This window comes from Acipenser ruthenus, chromosome 4 (assembly GCF_902713425.1).
Source record: "Acipenser ruthenus chromosome 4, fAciRut3.2 maternal haplotype, whole genome shotgun sequence".
NCBI classification, from domain to species: Eukaryota; Metazoa; Chordata; class Actinopteri; order Acipenseriformes; family Acipenseridae; genus Acipenser; species Acipenser ruthenus.
Genome location: NC_081192.1, coordinates 13,334,074 through 13,352,533, shown reverse-complemented (window position 1 = coordinate 13,352,533; position 18,460 = coordinate 13,334,074). Strand labels below are relative to the sequence as shown.

At 37.3% G+C, this 18,460-nt stretch overlaps 1 protein-coding gene across 1 annotated transcript in view; it reads left to right on the top strand.

Moving 5' to 3' along the window:
* The window catches only part of LOC117400698 (laminin subunit alpha-1-like), a 66,439-nt gene that overhangs the window by 6,100 nt on the left and 41,879 nt on the right, over positions 1-18,460 (top strand). The window contains exons 2-6 of the mRNA XM_034000978.3: positions 8,906-9,076; positions 10,585-10,697; positions 16,383-16,625; positions 17,487-17,666; positions 18,059-18,148. Coding sequence (XP_033856869.3) covers positions 8,906-9,076; positions 10,585-10,697; positions 16,383-16,625; positions 17,487-17,666; positions 18,059-18,148 — 797 coding nt within the window. The remainder of the gene's footprint in view (positions 1-8,905; positions 9,077-10,584; positions 10,698-16,382; positions 16,626-17,486; positions 17,667-18,058; positions 18,149-18,460) is intronic.

Sequence of the window (18,460 nt, the reverse complement as noted above, 5' to 3'; positions counted from 1 at the left end):
GCAGACACATGGCAAATTACTTTTAATAGAGAGAAGTGTGAGGTACTACACGCAGGCAAGAAAAATGTGCATTATAAATATCACATGGGAGATACTGAAATTGAAGAAGGAATCTATGAAAAAGACCTAGGAGTTTATGTTGACTCAGAAATGTCTTCATCTAGACAATGTAGGGAAGCTATAAAAAAGGCCAACAAGATGCTCGGATATATTCTGAGAAGTGCTGAATTTAAATCAAGGGATGTAATGTTAAAACTTTACAATGCATTAGTAAGACCTCACCTAGAATATTGTGTTCAGTTCTGGTCACCTCGTTACAAAAAGGATATTGCTGCTCTAGAAAGAGTGCAAAGAAGAGCAACCAGAATTATCCCGGGTTTAAAAGGCATGTCGTATGCAGACAGGCTAAAAGAATTGAATCTATTCAGTCTTTAACAAAGAAGACTACGGGGTGATCTGATTCAAGCATTCAAAATCCTAAAAGGTATAGACAGTGTCGACCCAGGGGACTTTTTTGACCTGAACAAAGAAACAAGGACCAGGGGTCACAAATGGAGATTAGATAAAGGGGCATTCAGAACAGAAAATAGGAGGCAGTTTTTTACACAGAGAATTGTGAGGGTCTGGAACCAACTCCCCAGTAATGTTGTTGAAGCTGACACCCTGGGATCCTTCAAGAAGCTGCTTGATGAGATTCTGGGATCAATAAGCTACTAAAAACCAAACGAGCAAGATGGGCTGAATGGCCTCCTCTCGTTTGTAAACTTTCTTATGTTCTTATGATTCCAAGAAGTATATATATGGTAGAGTGCCTCTGTCTTGAATGGCCGATACAGAATTCCAGTCACACTTCCATGCATGACACCCAACACTCAATGATAAAATCTGAGTGAACATAAATGAAACCAGGTCCAATAGAATTAACGATGTGTCTTCTTCAGTGGGACGCTATGTCAAAACCAGCTTTTTTTTTCATTTCTATTTAAAACTAAAATCTATAAATGCCTGATTTCTGTAGAAACTTGTGTGTGTGTTTAGCACAGTGGCTTGTCCTTGTTGTCGTCCAGTGCTATGGAGAATGTGTGCCTGATGCTGCTTTGGTTAAAATTTGCTACAATGGGGGCTCCCGAGTGGCGCATCCAGTAAAGGCGCTCCGTGTGGAGTGCAGGATGTGCCCTATAGTCTGGACGTTGCGAGTTTGAGTCCAGGCTATTCCTTTGCCGACCGAGGACGGGAGCTTCCAGGGGGCGGCGCTTAATTGGCCGAGCGCCGCTCGGGGGGAGGGAGGGTTAGGTTGGCCAGGGTGTCCTCGGCTCACTGCGCACCAGCGACCCCCGTAGTCTGGCCGGGCGCCTGCGGGCTTGCCTGTAGGCTGCCCGAGAGCTGCGTTTTCCTCCGACGCTGTAGCTTTTGGGTGGCTGCATGGTGAGTCCGCAGTGTGAAAAAAAGCGGTCAGCTGACTGCACACGCTTCGGAGGACAGCGTGTGTTCATCTTCGCCCTCTCGAGTCAGCGCAGGGGTGGTAGCGGTGAGCTGAGCCTAAAAATAATTGGCCATTCCAAATTGGGGAGAAAAAAAATATAAAATAATTTTTATAAAAAAAAATAAAAAATAAAAAAAATTGATACAATAAGCAGCTGTTGATCCCAGGGTGCTGGTTTCTGACAGACTGAGATGTCCCATATGACTGCCAGGGGAACAGTGGAGTGTAGTGTATGGGTTAAATTCTAAGTAAAAGAAAGAACCTTTGTTCTCCGTTGTGCGAAAACCCTCACTCCTAGAGATCATCATAACTTGTCTGGTTCCTAGGATAAAAACAATTTAATAACAACATTTTTTAATTTTAGTAATATTTCCCTTACCTGGTTTTCGTTCCTTGGCATTGTCACATTACTAAATTAATCCTCACAGTACGAGATGCAGTAAATGTTTTTCTTTTTCTTCACCTGCAATCCTTTTCATATTGTGAGAATTCATATTTCCCAGTGATGCCAAAGCTGCTGTTTTCTAAAGTAAGGTAACCTGTTTTTTTTAGATCTCATGGGTAACATCATGCCTGAAGCTATTCACTAAAGGAGGATCTGTCGCTTCGTACTTCCAGTTTATGCATCGGTTAACGAGTAGCTCAGTAATTACTCAGTTCCTTCAGTATGGAAATTAATGGCAGTAAACCAGACCATTCATTATGGTTTTTCAGGTTCAAAACAATGCAAGATTGTTTTTTCACGTGATAGTGGTTCTTTAAAGTAGTTTACACTATGCCATTCCTAATGTGTTTATAGCTGCAGTGATACACAATTGTGTTCATACCAACACTAAAATATAATATTGGGTTTACCAGTGCAAATGCTAAATATAAAAGGAAAAAATAGACATGCTTTTATTGTATTATAGATTGAATTTCAAGAGAGAATTTCCTGATACCAAAAGGTTTTTTCCCCCCACTGATTTAGCAGTGCTGTTTCTAATTAGGCTATTTGCTTATCTGATAAAATTAGAGAGGTGACATTTGGCCGTACTGAGCTCTGTGGGGCTACAGTATTTATTTAACTGTTGTGTGTCCTTCCTCTAAAGGCACAGTGACCCCACTGTGAGCTTACATCCTGTAAGATGCTTGAACTAGGATTTTTTCTACACTCTTTATTTCGAAAGGCAACTCTTACCAAACAGCTGTATTGTTGCAGAGAAGCATGTATTCAGTGTGAAAACGGTTACTTGTTAGTCCAGAGAGTGCCTGAGGGGGGTCTAAAATGGCTATGAATTAACTTAACAAAGGACAGAATGTCCTGTTGCTATACTGCTAGGGACCGCTGCTTGACCTGATGGTTACTGTTTTAAATGGTTTGGTCATTAGAACTAAGCGGCCCTAAAATTACTCTCACAGTGCCACATCTATTACAGACATCTTACAAACCAAGTGCTTTAGTATACTAATATAATAGAATGCTACTTGATACGTAATGATACAAAATGAGCAGTTTTTGTATGTCATTTTCAAAGTGAGTTGTGGTCAGTGTTTTTTTTTTCAAATCAAAGTGAGGCATGTTGTGTCTAGACTTGTAAATGATAAGTGGAGCTTTAGTGTGAGTCATCTTGTTCCTTGCTGGACTTTATACATATACATATATCACACGTTGGTTTAGATGCTACACAGAAGCATTCAGATTTGCTTTTGTGTTGGGCATACAGTATTTATATTTTAGAAACTGATATGCCTGATAATTGTCAGTCCTTTGGGATAATTAATTAATTCACGATATTGTCTAGCAATTTCCTTGAGCGATCAATGGAGAGACAGCTGAGCTTTTTTTTTCAGGTTTCAGAGGCTTGGTAGTGTTACTGCCTTCTCATCCATAGAAGCCTTGTCTTTAATGGCTACCTGACCCAGAATATCAGTAGTTGACGTCAGATGTACCTGGAGTATGTTGTTATTTGGCAATTCTTGATGATTTTGTTTACAGTACGTGGGGCATATAAAATGATCAGCTATTGGGATACAGGCTACCCGTTTAGTTTGGGTTTCAGGGCCAAATTAACCTGCATTTTAGATTAAAGGCCTTGATAAATCTGTCCAAAAGATATTACCAATTACAGAGCAAAACATTGTAATTTAAAGTGACAACAAACAACATTCTGGGCTTAATGGCTGAAGAAAACAAATGGGTTTAATGGCTGAAGAAAACATTTTCTGCTTAAGATAACTGCATCAAATAGTAATGTTAGCACTGTTTTCTCTTGGTAGGCAACATCTGGATTTTAGTATATTTATATTTTAGTAAAATATATTTAGTTTAATATGTAGTAGATTATTTATTTATTTATTTATTTATTTATTTATTTATTTATTTATTTAAAGGCGAGTACTTTCAGTAGTTTTGGTACATTAAATCATTTTAAAGCCTAATGATCCAGTTTAGTTCAATCAATTTTGCTACGTCTGTATAGTCCGTCATGCTGTAATTCAATCTTTGTGTTATGCAGTAATGTTGACCTGAAGGTCTGGTCTGGATTAAGGGAAGAGAAAGAATGTGGGGTTCAAGATTTCTGAGACTAGCTCATTTCTTTTTTTAAATGTGGTCTGAGAGCTACTTTCATCTTTATCTAAATCAGATGCAGAGCAGACACCTTTGTCTTCCTTGTTATCTGATACAGCACTCCTTGGAAAACCTTTGTAAGCAAAGAAGGTATATTTTAGTCTTAAGTTGCTCAAAGCATGAATTTTCAGTTCAAGAGAACATAAAGTCAACCCTTGACTACAAAAGACGAGTCTTTATTACTTTTTCTAGTGGTATAGCGTTCTGATGAGAAAATAATCTAGACTAGATAATTAGCAAATGAGACATTTTAGTACCTTTTACTGATATTCGGTTATAGATGTTCAATTAAACTACAGAACATTGCCTGTTACCTGTGTAGTGTTGGTTATAGAAAAAGTGTATCTTCTCTGTTAATGATGCTTACATAATACCATAGTTAGGCCACTCTATCAATTTTACATTTTTAAGCTTTCTTGCAACAAAAAACTTTTTTGCTGTCCTAAACCTAAAGATTTTAGGAAATGTAAGCAATACCTAAACCAATAGGAAGGTAACATGTCAAAAATACCTACACGTACATTCATTTGATTCTCAAAGCTTTTGGCAGCATAGCTAAAAAACATGCACAGTGGTAAAGGAGACTGCTAGGGTTAATTTTCCCCACTTGGAATGAAGCCCATCTGCCAAACCGCAGTAACCAGCAGTTTGACTTGAGTGACAGGAAAGCTCTCTTCTAATGGAACCACACAATTGAGACTGTTAATAGACGCTATTACAGAATTGTCTAGGAATTCTGAGTCTGCAGACATATAGCAGTGTTTAAAACATGCTAATGACAGTATTGTTATCAGTTACTGAAAGACTCCTCTTCTTTGGGTCTGTCTGGTGCAAAAGTAGTTCAGAAGTCCTGGTAATTGACCAGTGAATTATTCGTTTACCTGTCATTAACATCCTTTCACAATTCTTAAAGCCAGCATTCAGGTTTCTTTTCCAAACAGATGCACATTTTTACATGCAATTTTACCATTTGTCGAGTGTAATTGTAGTCGCTTCTCTCATTACTTTCACTTAGTGTTCCAGCTGCGTTTAAATGACTGTTACCCAGCAGCTATGTACCATGTAAATACATTTTAAATACAGGCCAATTGAAAGCTTCTTACTTGAGTTTGTTCATAAAGCATGAGTACACCACATGTTGACCAAAGCCTGCTATTGCATTTACTCTCGACAGTTATATTAAACAGCTTATGTTTTGAACTGGTGGTGGTCATCCTGTTTTCTTTTCCAGGAACAATATAATCAATAAACACACTCCTTCTCAAAGTTGACTTACCTGTGCATCCACCAGCTGGGGAGTAGCTTTACCCCTTCTGGTGGAGTACTCTGTTTGTTCTGAGTGTTCCCTAGTCATTGTGAGCAATGCTGGAGTACTTTTCTAAAGTTGAACCCAGGCTGAAAAAACTTGGTAGAAAATTTGATACAATGCAATTCAGTATTACAACATTTTATCATAGTAAAGCATTAATTATGTAACCATTTGGATGGAAGGATACAACTCCTTTTGGTAACAACATAAACCTGGAAAGTCTAAAACTGGAGCACTTTAAATCAGAACACTTCTGTTTATAAAAAAATAAATACAAAAAACTTGAGTTTTTAACATCTGAAAAGAATATGCATGCGTCCGCATCAGATGTCCCTTTAACATTGTAATAATAATAAAAAATGCTATATTTTAACAGAAGTAATTTCTATCTGAACTATGGCTGTTCATTACTGTTAATATTTTATGTCCAAAGCAAAGCAAAACATTTTAATTCATCTCCCAAATCCTGGCTAATTTAACTACTTTAATTAAAGTGCATATCCTAGCAACACGCTGATGTTGTTTATGTACCGTAATAGCACTAAAAGAAGCGCACTCAAGGTTTTAATGCAAACCGGCAACAGGAGACTTCAAACTGGATTCTAACTTGATGTATCGATTCTCCAATATGTAATCAAAGCTCAGGAAATTTAAAGACGGGAGTGGTATATTTACTTGGAGTGGTAAATATGCAGGACAGAAAAGCATTGTGTGTTTGAAAAAGGTTTTGGCTGCATGAGTAGTTATTGTCTTAGTTGATATATTGTGCTCCATTGCTATCAAGCCTGTACATTTTGTGTGTCTGCTGCTCAACTGACTAGATCAATAAATCGATCCTCTTCATGTATTTCCTTCAAGGTGTAATGCAGTTGGCATTGGTGGCTGTGTATTTTTTTCCCCATTTACTGAAATATGTACCTGAGGAATGAAATAAAAAATGAGTATGAAAATAAAGTATTCCCCCTTTAGTCTACACTACATATTAACATCACTGTGAGCGCCAGATGCTGCTTCTGATAAAAGGCTAGAAGCAAAATGTTCTATTGGATCCGTGCTCCAAAATTTCCTCAAACGTATGTACCCATGAACCTAAGAATAATTAAGCATTTTCAAAAATATGAGCTGGGGAAAAAACTTGCTCATAGCCACCAGTGTTGAGTTGAAGTCATCCATGTTTTGTATTTTAGTTCAATCGCAGTGACATGAAGCATATGTTTCAGTGGGCATTGCTTTAGGATACCTTTCTTCACACCAGTTTGTTACAAGACAAGAGCCCCCTCATAAAACAAGTGTTTTGTTTGTGACTGTGACAGTTATTTATTATACTCTTTGTCTGTCAATTTGTCACATTACACCGAAACATCTTGAAATTGCTCAAATAAAGAGTTCATTTTACAAGAGAGGACACAAAAACCTTGATCTCAGACAGAAATAGTTGCTGAAGCTTGTGGCAGACTGAACAATGCAGAATACCAAATTGTGACATTTGAGGTTTAAAAAAGGCACTGTTTAAAATGTGTTTTTAACTCTGGAATTATTATTTTAGGTGTTCTTTAGAGCTGGGAACAGACTGTGTTGTATAAAGATACCCTTGTTCTTTCTTTCCACACTTTTTTAACAGAACTTGAGGTTGGGGACTTTTCCCTTGTTTGACATGACTCAGCCTTTAAACTTGGTATTTAGGGTCCTTTGATAAAGTTTCCCAGCTTGATACTTTGATGTTAGTCTGTCTGCAGAGTTGTACATTTTAGTAGCAGATGTTTAGTGGCGGAGTGTTCATTCACAACTTGTAAAGTGAATCTGAACAGATAGATAGAAATAACTTTTTTTTAACCAGTTTCAAAGGCCGTTTTGTAAAAAAGTGTTTTATTCCTTAAAACTGAAGCGTCTATGTTTGTCTGCTGCCCCTTATAACATATAATTAGAGTAATTACTTTTTTTCTGTTCCTTTTAATCTCAAAGGTCTTGTTACACTCTAAATTGCCCAAGGCTCTGTAGAATTTCAAGTGTCTCTTTTATTATGAAGATCATAGTCTGTGCATCACACCATTAGATTGTAGTCAGATTCTGATAAGGTTTGAGATAGCAATATAAAAGAGGTGAACACTGGCTTAATACCATGCCAAAACAAAGTTCTGCATACATTTGTGCGGATTTGTTTCAAAAAGTTGTCCTATGAGTGTGCTTGTAGACCACCATGTACTTCATTATATTTTATTTTTAATATTTTAACATTACCCACATCCATGTTCTGATGAAAACTGCTAAAATTTAAAATTTATTTTTTATGTTGGCATTTTCGTGTTCTTAAATTGCACAGGAAAACTGCAAAAGACAAACCCTTTTTATCGAGAGTTTAAAGACAAGGCAGCTGTCTTTAAGTGTCCCTGGAATACCTGCTTCGTGCAGTAAATATAAATACTGTACAAAGCAAGCTTTACAGCTGCATCCTGTTGAGCAGCAGTTAGGCTAAAGATACAAAGTTCATTAGTTCAACCCCCAGGCTGTGCTTTTATCACCTGGGATTAAGTAAGAATTAAGTATAGTGCCTTTCATACCACAGGATCTCAAAATGCATTACATGCCGGTTAAAACAGAAAGAAATCTACAGTATCAAGTAGTAGTAAAAATTACACAATAATAATAATAATAATAATAATAATAATAATAATAATAATATTTTTTAAAGAAAAAGTAGGGCTTGTTTCCATACTGGTGGCTATTCAGGGGAAGGTGGGAATCTTCTTTGATCCACCTATATGCTATACAGTTAGGAGAGAGCACATATGAAAATAGTCTGATTCCTTAATTAAGCAATAATATGCATTACTTTTGATTAGATATTACCAAACTGTTCTTTAGTCTTCTGTGGTTCTGTTTAATTGTAATGGCATGTGTACACCAAATTCTGTTTAAAATAAAGGTGATTTAATACAGAACATTGAAAAGAATGCAGTGCACACTCCTAAAGGTTTTTTATAAATACAGTTTGATATTAACTTTTCTTTGAGTTGCTTTTGCATATACTGTACATGATGAATTAATTCTGACCTGGCCTGGGAATGAGTTATGTCAGGCACTGAAGATGTGTCTTGAATTAATCATCAGTTTAGCAGGGTTTAAAATCAAAACCACAAACTGGGCTTTATTTTTGTTAGACATATTAATGGTGAGAGCCTCTTGTACACACTTATAATATCTTGGATATCTTAAGTTTTTGAATGAAATAATGCCAAATCAGTTGAGGTCAATTCCATTGAACTTGACAGTAGTCTCCATTTACATGATAATATTTGAATATATAACTGTTTTTGACATTTAGAAAGAATGATGTGACAACCAAACCGGTACTGTCACATTTTTAACATGCATTATATAGATATTTCTTCTGTTGACTTCTTCATGCCGTTCTGATGCCATATGGGAGTCTATCATCTCCCCTTCCTTTGCAGAGATGTGAATGTAGCTAATGGATATATTCCTTCTGCTTGTCTCCCCACAGGTCTTTTCCCTGCCATTCTGAATTTGGCCAGCAATGCAGAAATCACTGCCAATGCCAGCTGTGGAGAGACTGGACCTGAGATGTTCTGCAAGCTCGTGGAGCATGTCCCAGGCAGACCTATCCGCAACCCACAGTGCCGGACCTGTGACAGCACAAGTCCAAATCCAAGAGGTGAATGTGTTTTTATTATTTTTTATTATTAGCACTGAACCCTCTTTTGCTGGAGAAATGCCTTTTATATACTATATAGGATTATTTATAAAGACAGTATCCATTTTAGCATGGCATAGCAGCAAATGTATTGATCATGTGAATGTACCTGTTGCAGGTTATAATAAAGGTTGGTTTATACTGCTCTCGCAGCCAAAAGCCGTAAGTCAGCTGCAGACAGTTTTGCGGGTGCGCCAGAAGGACTGAAGCACCCCCCAGTTCGCAGACTTTTTGATGCAGCAACGTGGTCATAGCTGTCGGTCATACTTTCAGCCAGTCTGTGTTACTGCCGGTGTCGACTTGTGACTAGGGTTGCCAACGGGCTCCACAATCCCGCAACACTTTGAGAAATTTTAAGATTTTAAAATTGTCTCATGAATGAAGTGAATGTGTAAATTGGCTCATATATATTTTTATGAGCAGCAAACAAGTAAAACTGATCCGCTGTTCTCCATACTGCCTCTGATCAGACATATTGAACAGCAGAGCAACGTTACTGATTTGATGGGGAAAGTAATTGCATACAGAAAATAAACTGCAACATTAACTTATTAATGACTCAAATATATAAAAAGAATAAGAATAATACAAATAAAAATACATTGTATTCATTATTATTGTTATTATTATACAGGTGGTTGCTGCGCATGGTAGCCTATGTAAGCACCAATATTCATTTTAGCAAAGGTTCATTTACGCTTTAATTTCATTCAGTTCAGAGGCAAGTTTAAAATCCTGTTCTGTTGTTCATGTTTATTGGGTTCCTCAAAAACTTGCTCTGTCGCGCTTCACTGGCTTGCGACCATGCGACAAATGTTGGATTCTTTCAGCAACATCTGATCCTGTGCGTTTTGCATTCGCAGACACACAAGAAAAGGCTGTACGACTTTTCAAAAAAGACACAGCTCGCGGCAGTGCGATGATGTCATTCTGACCATTGGAGACCACTGACTGAGACCAAAGATTGGGTCGCAGTCGGAAGTATAAACCAGCCTTTAGGGCTATGCCATTGGTGGTGTGTTATATGGGAATAAGGGTTGCCTCCAACACATCAGAAAGTCATAATTGTAACTGTCCTAATTGAAAAAAAAGAAATATAGCTGCAGCATACTGTTAGAAGCATTTCTGGTCATACGCAACACATGGAATTTCACATTTATTCTACATTTGCTGGCATTTCATGCTAAAATGGTTGAGTTACTTAAACACCCTGGTAATCTAAGGCTGCACTGCCACTTCTCTGCAATGTTATATGGTGTAGGCTGGCTACTTAATGTAGCTTTTTCTTCAGTATTTCTGCTAGTTTTTTAATATATGTATCATACATCCTGTTCATTTAAAGTGTCCCGATATAATTTCAGTTTCTGAGATTCTCCACTTAGTACCCTGGGCACAAGACAAGTCTATAAAGAATGAAAGTTTTAAGTTCTAAAATTGTGTTTTTTTGTTTGTTTTTTTCCTTCATGAAGAACGACATCCAATCTCAAATGCAATAGATGGCACCAACAACTGGTGGCAGAGCCCCAGCATCAAGAACGGCAGGCAGAACCACTGGGTAACAATCACCCTGGATTTGCGACAGGTACGTCAACGGACTGAGCAAAAAAAGAAATAAACCAGAAACAACAATAGGACTTTTGCTTTACATGCATTATGTGAGAAAGGGGTACCAGTATATTTGAAATTCAGAATAGTTCATGAAGCTGGTAGGGTAATTCCAGATATGTTGACCATATCTTGGGAAGGTGTTTTCTCCATTTGTGTTTTGATGGGTTGCTGAATGCAAAACAAGTGTGTAACTGATGCAGCCCCACTTGGTGAGAAGAATGTCCAAGTACAAGTATGACAAAATACGATTCAATAACGGAGCAGATAACAGTGTCAGTGATAGTTACATCAGGATATAATTAAATACAAAATACTACAGATTAAATAACACTTGACAGATTACAGTACTCTAAAGCACAGGATTAAATGCAGTAAATGGAAAATTACCTAGACCTTGATTATCATGTAAAGCTTGTTTCAAGGGCTTTCCAACCAAAAATAACGAATTGACTTAAGTCATTGATTTAAGGGGTCAAGCAACCCTTCTTGGTCCACATAAGCTGGAATGATCCAATAATATACAAATAAATACATAAATACAAATTGCATATTAATCAGAATTGCAAGCTGGAACCTAGCATATTTCTTTAATATAAATGATAAGAAATATGAAAGGGGATAGAGGATCACATCACACATGATTATAAAAAAACGTAAAAAAAGTTTCCAGATGTACAAAGCTGTGACCAGATTTCATGTATGTTTTCCTGTGAACCTGTATGTTCAGTTCATATCTTGTCAAACAGGGATAGCGTTTCAGAAAACGTAATATTGTCTGTATATGAATCTGTGTATTTCACTTCAGTAAAGAGACTACAGTACATGGAATCTAGCTTTAAAAATATCAATTGAGGTAGTTATTTTCATTTTTGTGCAGGTCACATACTTGCAGGTCTACACTAAAAACAACAACTTAATACCAGAGCCTGGGAGCCTGTCCATAATAAGCTATATGCCCCATCACACATGGACTTTGATCTATGGAAGAGTAATGTTTACAGGATCCAGTGAAACAGTTCCTGAATTGTGTTCTATACCAGCATGGTGATCAGACAGCATTCTGCAACAGCCAACCAGTGACAAAGGATTATCCCAGGAATCTGACCTTTGTGACCCTGGGCTTTACATGTGGGTTTAGAAAGACTTAAAAGCATTTCCATCAAACACAATTACTGAACTATGCTTCTGTTTTTACATTTAAATATGCAATACTTTTTTATCTGTTAGAAATTAGAAAATATAATATTGGTTATATTATTAAAAAGTAGATGATTCTACCCAAACGAGCATGTGTAAAAGATTTATGTCTATACCATGAACAGTTTTTTGTCATTAGTGACATCTTGTTGGATCTTGTAAGATAACACTGTTGGAATGTCACAAGTTGTTTGGACAGGGTCCAGCTTGTTTGTATTGCACACATTGTGTTTGATCAGTTAGTGGAGAGACAGGAAGGTTGTTGTTGGCATATGTCTTGCCCCTGATAATTGGCTAAATGGGATTCTCCCAGAGGGGACGACGGCTTGTCTCCTCTTCCTCAAACTCTGGCCATTCTTTCACCATCCCCCTGTTTGGTCACATACAGCTTTCTCCCACGCTTTTTTATTCCCCTCCTTTGTGTCTTTAAACACATCCTCTAATTGCCCAGTTTGTGAAATGAGTTGACGCTGAAGGTGTCCTTCTGTGCTGTGATGTGAAATAAAACACAGTTAGCCTCTCTGCTACATAACTTCAGAAAACTTTTATTTTGTTATGAGGTCAGGTTCTTGGTCAAATGAAGAACAGAAAGAAGCTCCCTTTTATCTGATGTGAATCTGTGCAGTAGATCAATCTCTGCAATAGATCAATGACGATCCAAACATGTCAGGGCCTGAAACCAAGTACTGACCATAGTGTCAAACTGAAGACAATACTGGTACATTAAAATATTTCTGGGATTCCAAATATGTTTTTGTTTTTATTTGAAGAGTAGATCTCTGTATTTGTTATTCTGAAAAATATACATAGTGGTGGAATTCACAGACTACTGTAGTGTGCTCAATCAGTCCAGCATGGTCTATTGAACTGTTTAGTCTGGTTTAAGAAGCATGCTGGTGGTAAAGTAATCTTCAGTACCTCGCTCTTGAAGCACCGGAACTCATTGAAATAAATACTTAACATTTTTTTTACTAAAACTATATTTAACGTTTTCCACTTTTGCATGCCTTATTCCGGTATAACAAATTCATAGCCAGAAACAATTTAATTTCCATTTTTATTTCTTTCACAGGTTAGATTGACAAGCATAGATTTTACAGCCAATGAATTTCTTTTTTTTTAAGTCTGATTTGTATTATAGTCTTGTATGTGATGTAAATAATTGATTACAGAACCCCGGGGGGGGGAAGGGGAGAATTATACAGGTTTTCTTTTCTGCTGCCACTTCATCTGCTCATGAATCACATTGAGATGATTGTTTCATGTTTTGGAAAATCCTTGGGCAGAATGTACCAGTACTCTTCACTTTGACCAGTGACATATTGTGGTCATGTGCTTTTTAGATTTTTTTTTATCTGGATGATAAAGACCAAGGAGGAAGTGTTGCGTCTGTCACAATAGTTGCAAACCAGTTGCAAACAAAGTCTTGGGTAAAATGTACTAAACATGCGCAATGCTGTTAGTGACTTTTTAGGGAATGCTTTGTGGCTGCAGTTTCTCTTTGCGGTTCAAGCGTAGATGAATATGTAATTATGGCTGTTCCTGCATACATTTGCAAATAAGGGTTCTCAAATATTATAACGAGATGTATGAAATCTGCAGGTAATTTTGACATTTGCAATTGTATCAATTTGTTTAGAACTTTTGAAAATAGACTGCAAACATGTGCCGCTGACCCCTCCAGCTCATTGTGAGCATCTGTATAGGAACAGAAAACACACCTATTCTAGTAAGATGCAGGTGGTTTGTAATTGTGCAAAATTTAGCACTGCACCACTGACTAACTTAAATAAAAACAGTATACATTAGGCTTATATGCTACTAATGGTAATACAAATTAGTGGTATAATGTAATATTTGTTGCTGGTCCTTTGAAATTCCTTTGAAATAACGAGAATTGACTGTCTTCCTGTAAGTATCATAACTTATCAATACGGCACCATGATCTATTTTGTCTTCATTGTCTGGGCTGTCAAGTTAGTAGTAATAATAATAATAATAATAATAATAATAATAATAATAATAATTTTTAAAAAAAGCTAAAATCATTTAGTTTCAATTTAAAATAATCTCTTATTATTATTATTTATTTATTTAGCAGATGCCTTTATCCAAGGCGACTTACAGAGACTAGGGTGTGTGAACTATGCATCAGCTGCAGAGTCACTTACAATTACGTCTCACCCGAAAGACGGAGCACAAGGAGGTTAAGTGACTTGCTCAGGGTCACACAATGAGTCAGTGGCTGAGGTGGGATTTGAACTGGGGATCTCCTGGTTACAAGCCCTTTTCTTTAACCACTGGACCACACAGCCTCTGAAGAAAAGAAAAAAGAAAGTGTGCTAGATGTTCATTTGGTTTTACTACTGTACTGTATACTGTATAGGCGTACTGTACAGATTTATATTTTTGTTCATAATGTAATGTTAGCCTACCAAAACACATTAGTGTTATTTCAGCGCAATGATTTATACATTTAGATGTGTATGTGTGCGATTCTATCGTATTTCTTTTATACTCAACACCTCCTAACAAAAACAATGTTATTTTGATTCCTGCACCCTTGCATGTATAGACGTTATCCTTTGGGCACCCTCTGAAACCACAGCTCAGCTCCTGCTATTTATTTGAACAATGTTGCACGGCTCTCGCAATGTATGCTAGAGATCTTGCTAAAAAGACGCAACAAATATTTACATTAGTATATTGCTGCTCTTTTCATTAGCATATTTTCTCTTCGTACATACAATAAAATGTATACTTTGCTATGTGTCGCAACGAAAATGCAAATTGTGGTACGTTTGCTCTGCGGCTGGCCCATCTCAGTACACCTACCCCCAAATGTTTTGAGATATTGGCAGTACACAACTGTATTCTATGATTCTCTAGACTAAGGTTGAATGTGGGTATCATACAAGAAAAATTAACCTTTTTGTGGAAGTAATTTTTTTACAGATGCTGTCCAAACACTTTTAAAGCCTCAGCGACCATTCTAAATGTGTCACTGTATTTTGTGATTCATTTGAGTTTAGTTGTATAAACATTTTTAACAATACATACTTGTGGCAAAGTGGTTAACAGTGTGCAGGTGATCAATAAACAGACAGAAAATTATAATCCAGGTGCAATGTTGCTTAATGGTTTATAATCCAATTGCCTGATGGTGTAACAAGAGTAAATAATAAACAATGTTAACAGGCAATACAGCGGCGTGTATTGCTCTGTTTTAATCCACGGTTGGTTCCCAAATAATAAATAGTCCCGTTCTTATTCACCCACACGTAACACAAACACAAGCCCACAGTGAGTGCTCGAGTGCTCGTAGTGAATATACAGTCCTTAATGAAACAAAGTGCAGTCATGTTGTCTGGGTTGGTGCTGGCCTTTGGCGACAGCTCCGGATCCTGTTAGCCGTCTAAACAATAACAAACCGTATTTTCAGACAAGACAAAACAAACAAAACACTCACGATATATTTCATAACACTGGTCCTTCCGGGTCGTTCCGTAACCATAACTGAAGGAACAGATTACGTTGCTTCGTCCCCTTTTCGTACCGTCATAGATGACCCCTTGGTAAACGATTGTAGCCGCTCCTCCAATCCGCGGCTGTGCCTCCAATATATATGTATGTGTGTGTGTGTGTGTGTGTGTGTGTGTGTGTGTATATATATAATGTGTGTGTGTGTGTGTGTGAATATAGATATTGACGTAGTGTATATATCATTCATGGCTGTATTGACATATTCAGGGATGGAAATACTGTAAGACTCCTGTTGCATAGTAGTTTCACCCATTCCAGGTTTTACTATGCAAAGGTAACAAAGTAACAAGCTCAGGTGTATCTTATTAAACTCATGGTAAAACTAGGAATAAATCAAACTGCTATGCAATGCGAGTCTTATTTCCTCCCTGATCTTGAACTGGAACATATCAGAGTTCACTTATATCATAAATAAACAAACAAATAAATAAATGAAATAAATACATAAATACATAAAGCTGACTAGAAAATGCCTGTCAGGTTTGATTTATTTATGCAATATACTTTTTCCACCCATATGTTGTCTCAGCTACTTTTTTCAATGTTCTCGTCACTAGTAAAAACATGACTTGTTTTGACAACTTGTTAAAATAGGATTTAAAATGAGCTGCATCGGCTCTAGTATTTAATGTGGAGATAACAGCTGTCCAGCCATTGAAAAACCTCTGCGTAATCAAAAGCAACCCATTGGCAGTTCACCCAACTGTGTAATAGGCAACGAGGCAGTTCAATAGACTGTGGCAAGCAGCTGATAGGCTCCCTATTATTTCTTTTATTTTTTTTCTGACAAGTGCACTTATTTAGTAATAAACAAAATGTTTCTAAAGAAGGCTTTCAACTACTGAATAATTGAGTAGAATGCACTGTAATATTCTGATATCATCAAAGGAATGTAACATTGTTGATTGTAATGTTTCAGGTCTTTCAAGTGGCATACATCATCATCAAGGCTGCCAACTCTCCTCGACCTGGGAACTGGATCCTGGAACGCTCTATGGATGGCATTGAGTTTCAGCCTTGGCAGTACTATGCTATCAGTGACACAGAGTGCTTAACACGGTACAATGTCACGCCAAGGATAGGACCACCAACCTACAAGAGGGACGATGAAGTTATCTGCACCTCCTACTATTCCAGGCTGGTCCCGCTCGAACATGGAGAGGTATGGTGCAAAGCAGAGCCAAACACAAACCTTTACTGTGAAAGATTTCATCGTATTAATGTATACATGCAATCACACTGGCACATGCCCAAAATTGAATAAAAGTATCAACAACAACTAAGCTTATGTCATGCCCAGATTGGAATGTTCAGGTTCCCAGTTTCGGCTTGCAAAAGCATACAATGTTTATTAGACTGCAAACCTTGAAATGTTTTTGAGCTGGATATAATGAGAAAATAAATATACAAATAAATAGTAGGACTATTGATAAAGAACCTTAATGTAAAGTGTGTTTGCCTCTTCACTACAAAAACTGAGCTCTCACAAAGCTGTTAACAGTCCCACACAGCTGGAGTCCCATAATAAGCCTTGGCTTTGTTTCAAGGTTAGAAGAAGAGGGTACAGACAATGCTCAGTTCTTTAATTGAGCTCCAATAGACCATTCATAGAGACTCTAATTGATTTCAGAGAGGCAGAAACATAATGAAATTTTGTCGTAAAACCAGCTGTTTGCCAATTACAAATGCCATTCCCTTGGTGTGGGCAGAAAATAAGAATCTCATGCAAAGCATGGACAAGAATTAAGAAAATAAGTCAGACAGTCCAGCCACTTGTCTGTGTTTGTTTGTTTTTGTCTTGCCACCCACTCATGTTTGAAATGTGTATGACAATGTGCACTTCCTTCTTTCCCAGCTTGAACAGTCACCAGAGTTTTAATTCGAATGATATTCTTTTTTTTTTTAAATGTATATTTAGGTTGACACCTTCAATTTAGGTATTCGGAAGACAGCTGTCATTCGTATGTCAAAGCTGAATTCTTGTGAAGAGACAGCCATTGATATTTTTCCTGATATGCTTTAGATCCACACATCTTTGATTAATGGCAGACCTAGTGCAGATGACCTCACCCCAGCCCTGTTGGAATTCACCTCGGCTCGATACATCCGCCTCCGCCTGCAGAGAATTAGAACACTCAACGCTGACCTCATGACTCTCAGCTACCGGGACCCCAAAGAAGTAGACCCGATTGTAACACGCAGGGTAACTACACATTTTAGCACCTTATACCATATAAATCATTAAGGCTTAAGTACATGCTTAGCTTTTGTCAAGCTTGATAAAACACTCCTCCAATTGTAATGAAACTTGAGCGTAGGCATTCCTTAGAAAATAATATTCTAATGGTGAAGTTCTTTTTTTCATGGGTTCTGGATCTTGGATGGGTTAATGAAGGCTACAGATTCTGATTTGCCTGCTTGATTTTGATAATGGACATTTGTTATAAGTGTTTATTCCACATACTGTGGATGAAGGTTGCTTCTTTCTCTTACTAACATCTGTTTGCCTGCATTCTATTTGTTGGGAACCACATGGGCATTTGTCTATTCCTATATGTAGGTCATGATGAATATATTTGTTACTTGTCTTTTCAGTATTACTACTCCATCAAGGACATCTCTGTTGGAGGAATGTGTATCTGCTATGGCCATGCTCAAAGCTGTCCCTGGGATGAAACAACAAAGGTAATTTATTTGACGTTTCCACATTTCTGGTCTATATTTCTGGTTAAATGTCCCACTCCATAGTAATATCCGTAATGGTGAATTCAGAGCATGAAGTTTCAGGTTTCCTCGCAGCTGCTGACTGTCCTTGTCTGTGTCTGTTTAGGCTCAACAAGGAAAGCACTGTGGAGATGTTAACATCTGATTTGTGTATTTTATTTACTGCAACTTGACACACAAAACAATCTATTGCATTTCATAAAGTGCCAATCGATCACATTAGCAATTACTTTCTCCTCTTTTAAATGCAAAAGTTATTGGATTATAGATAAT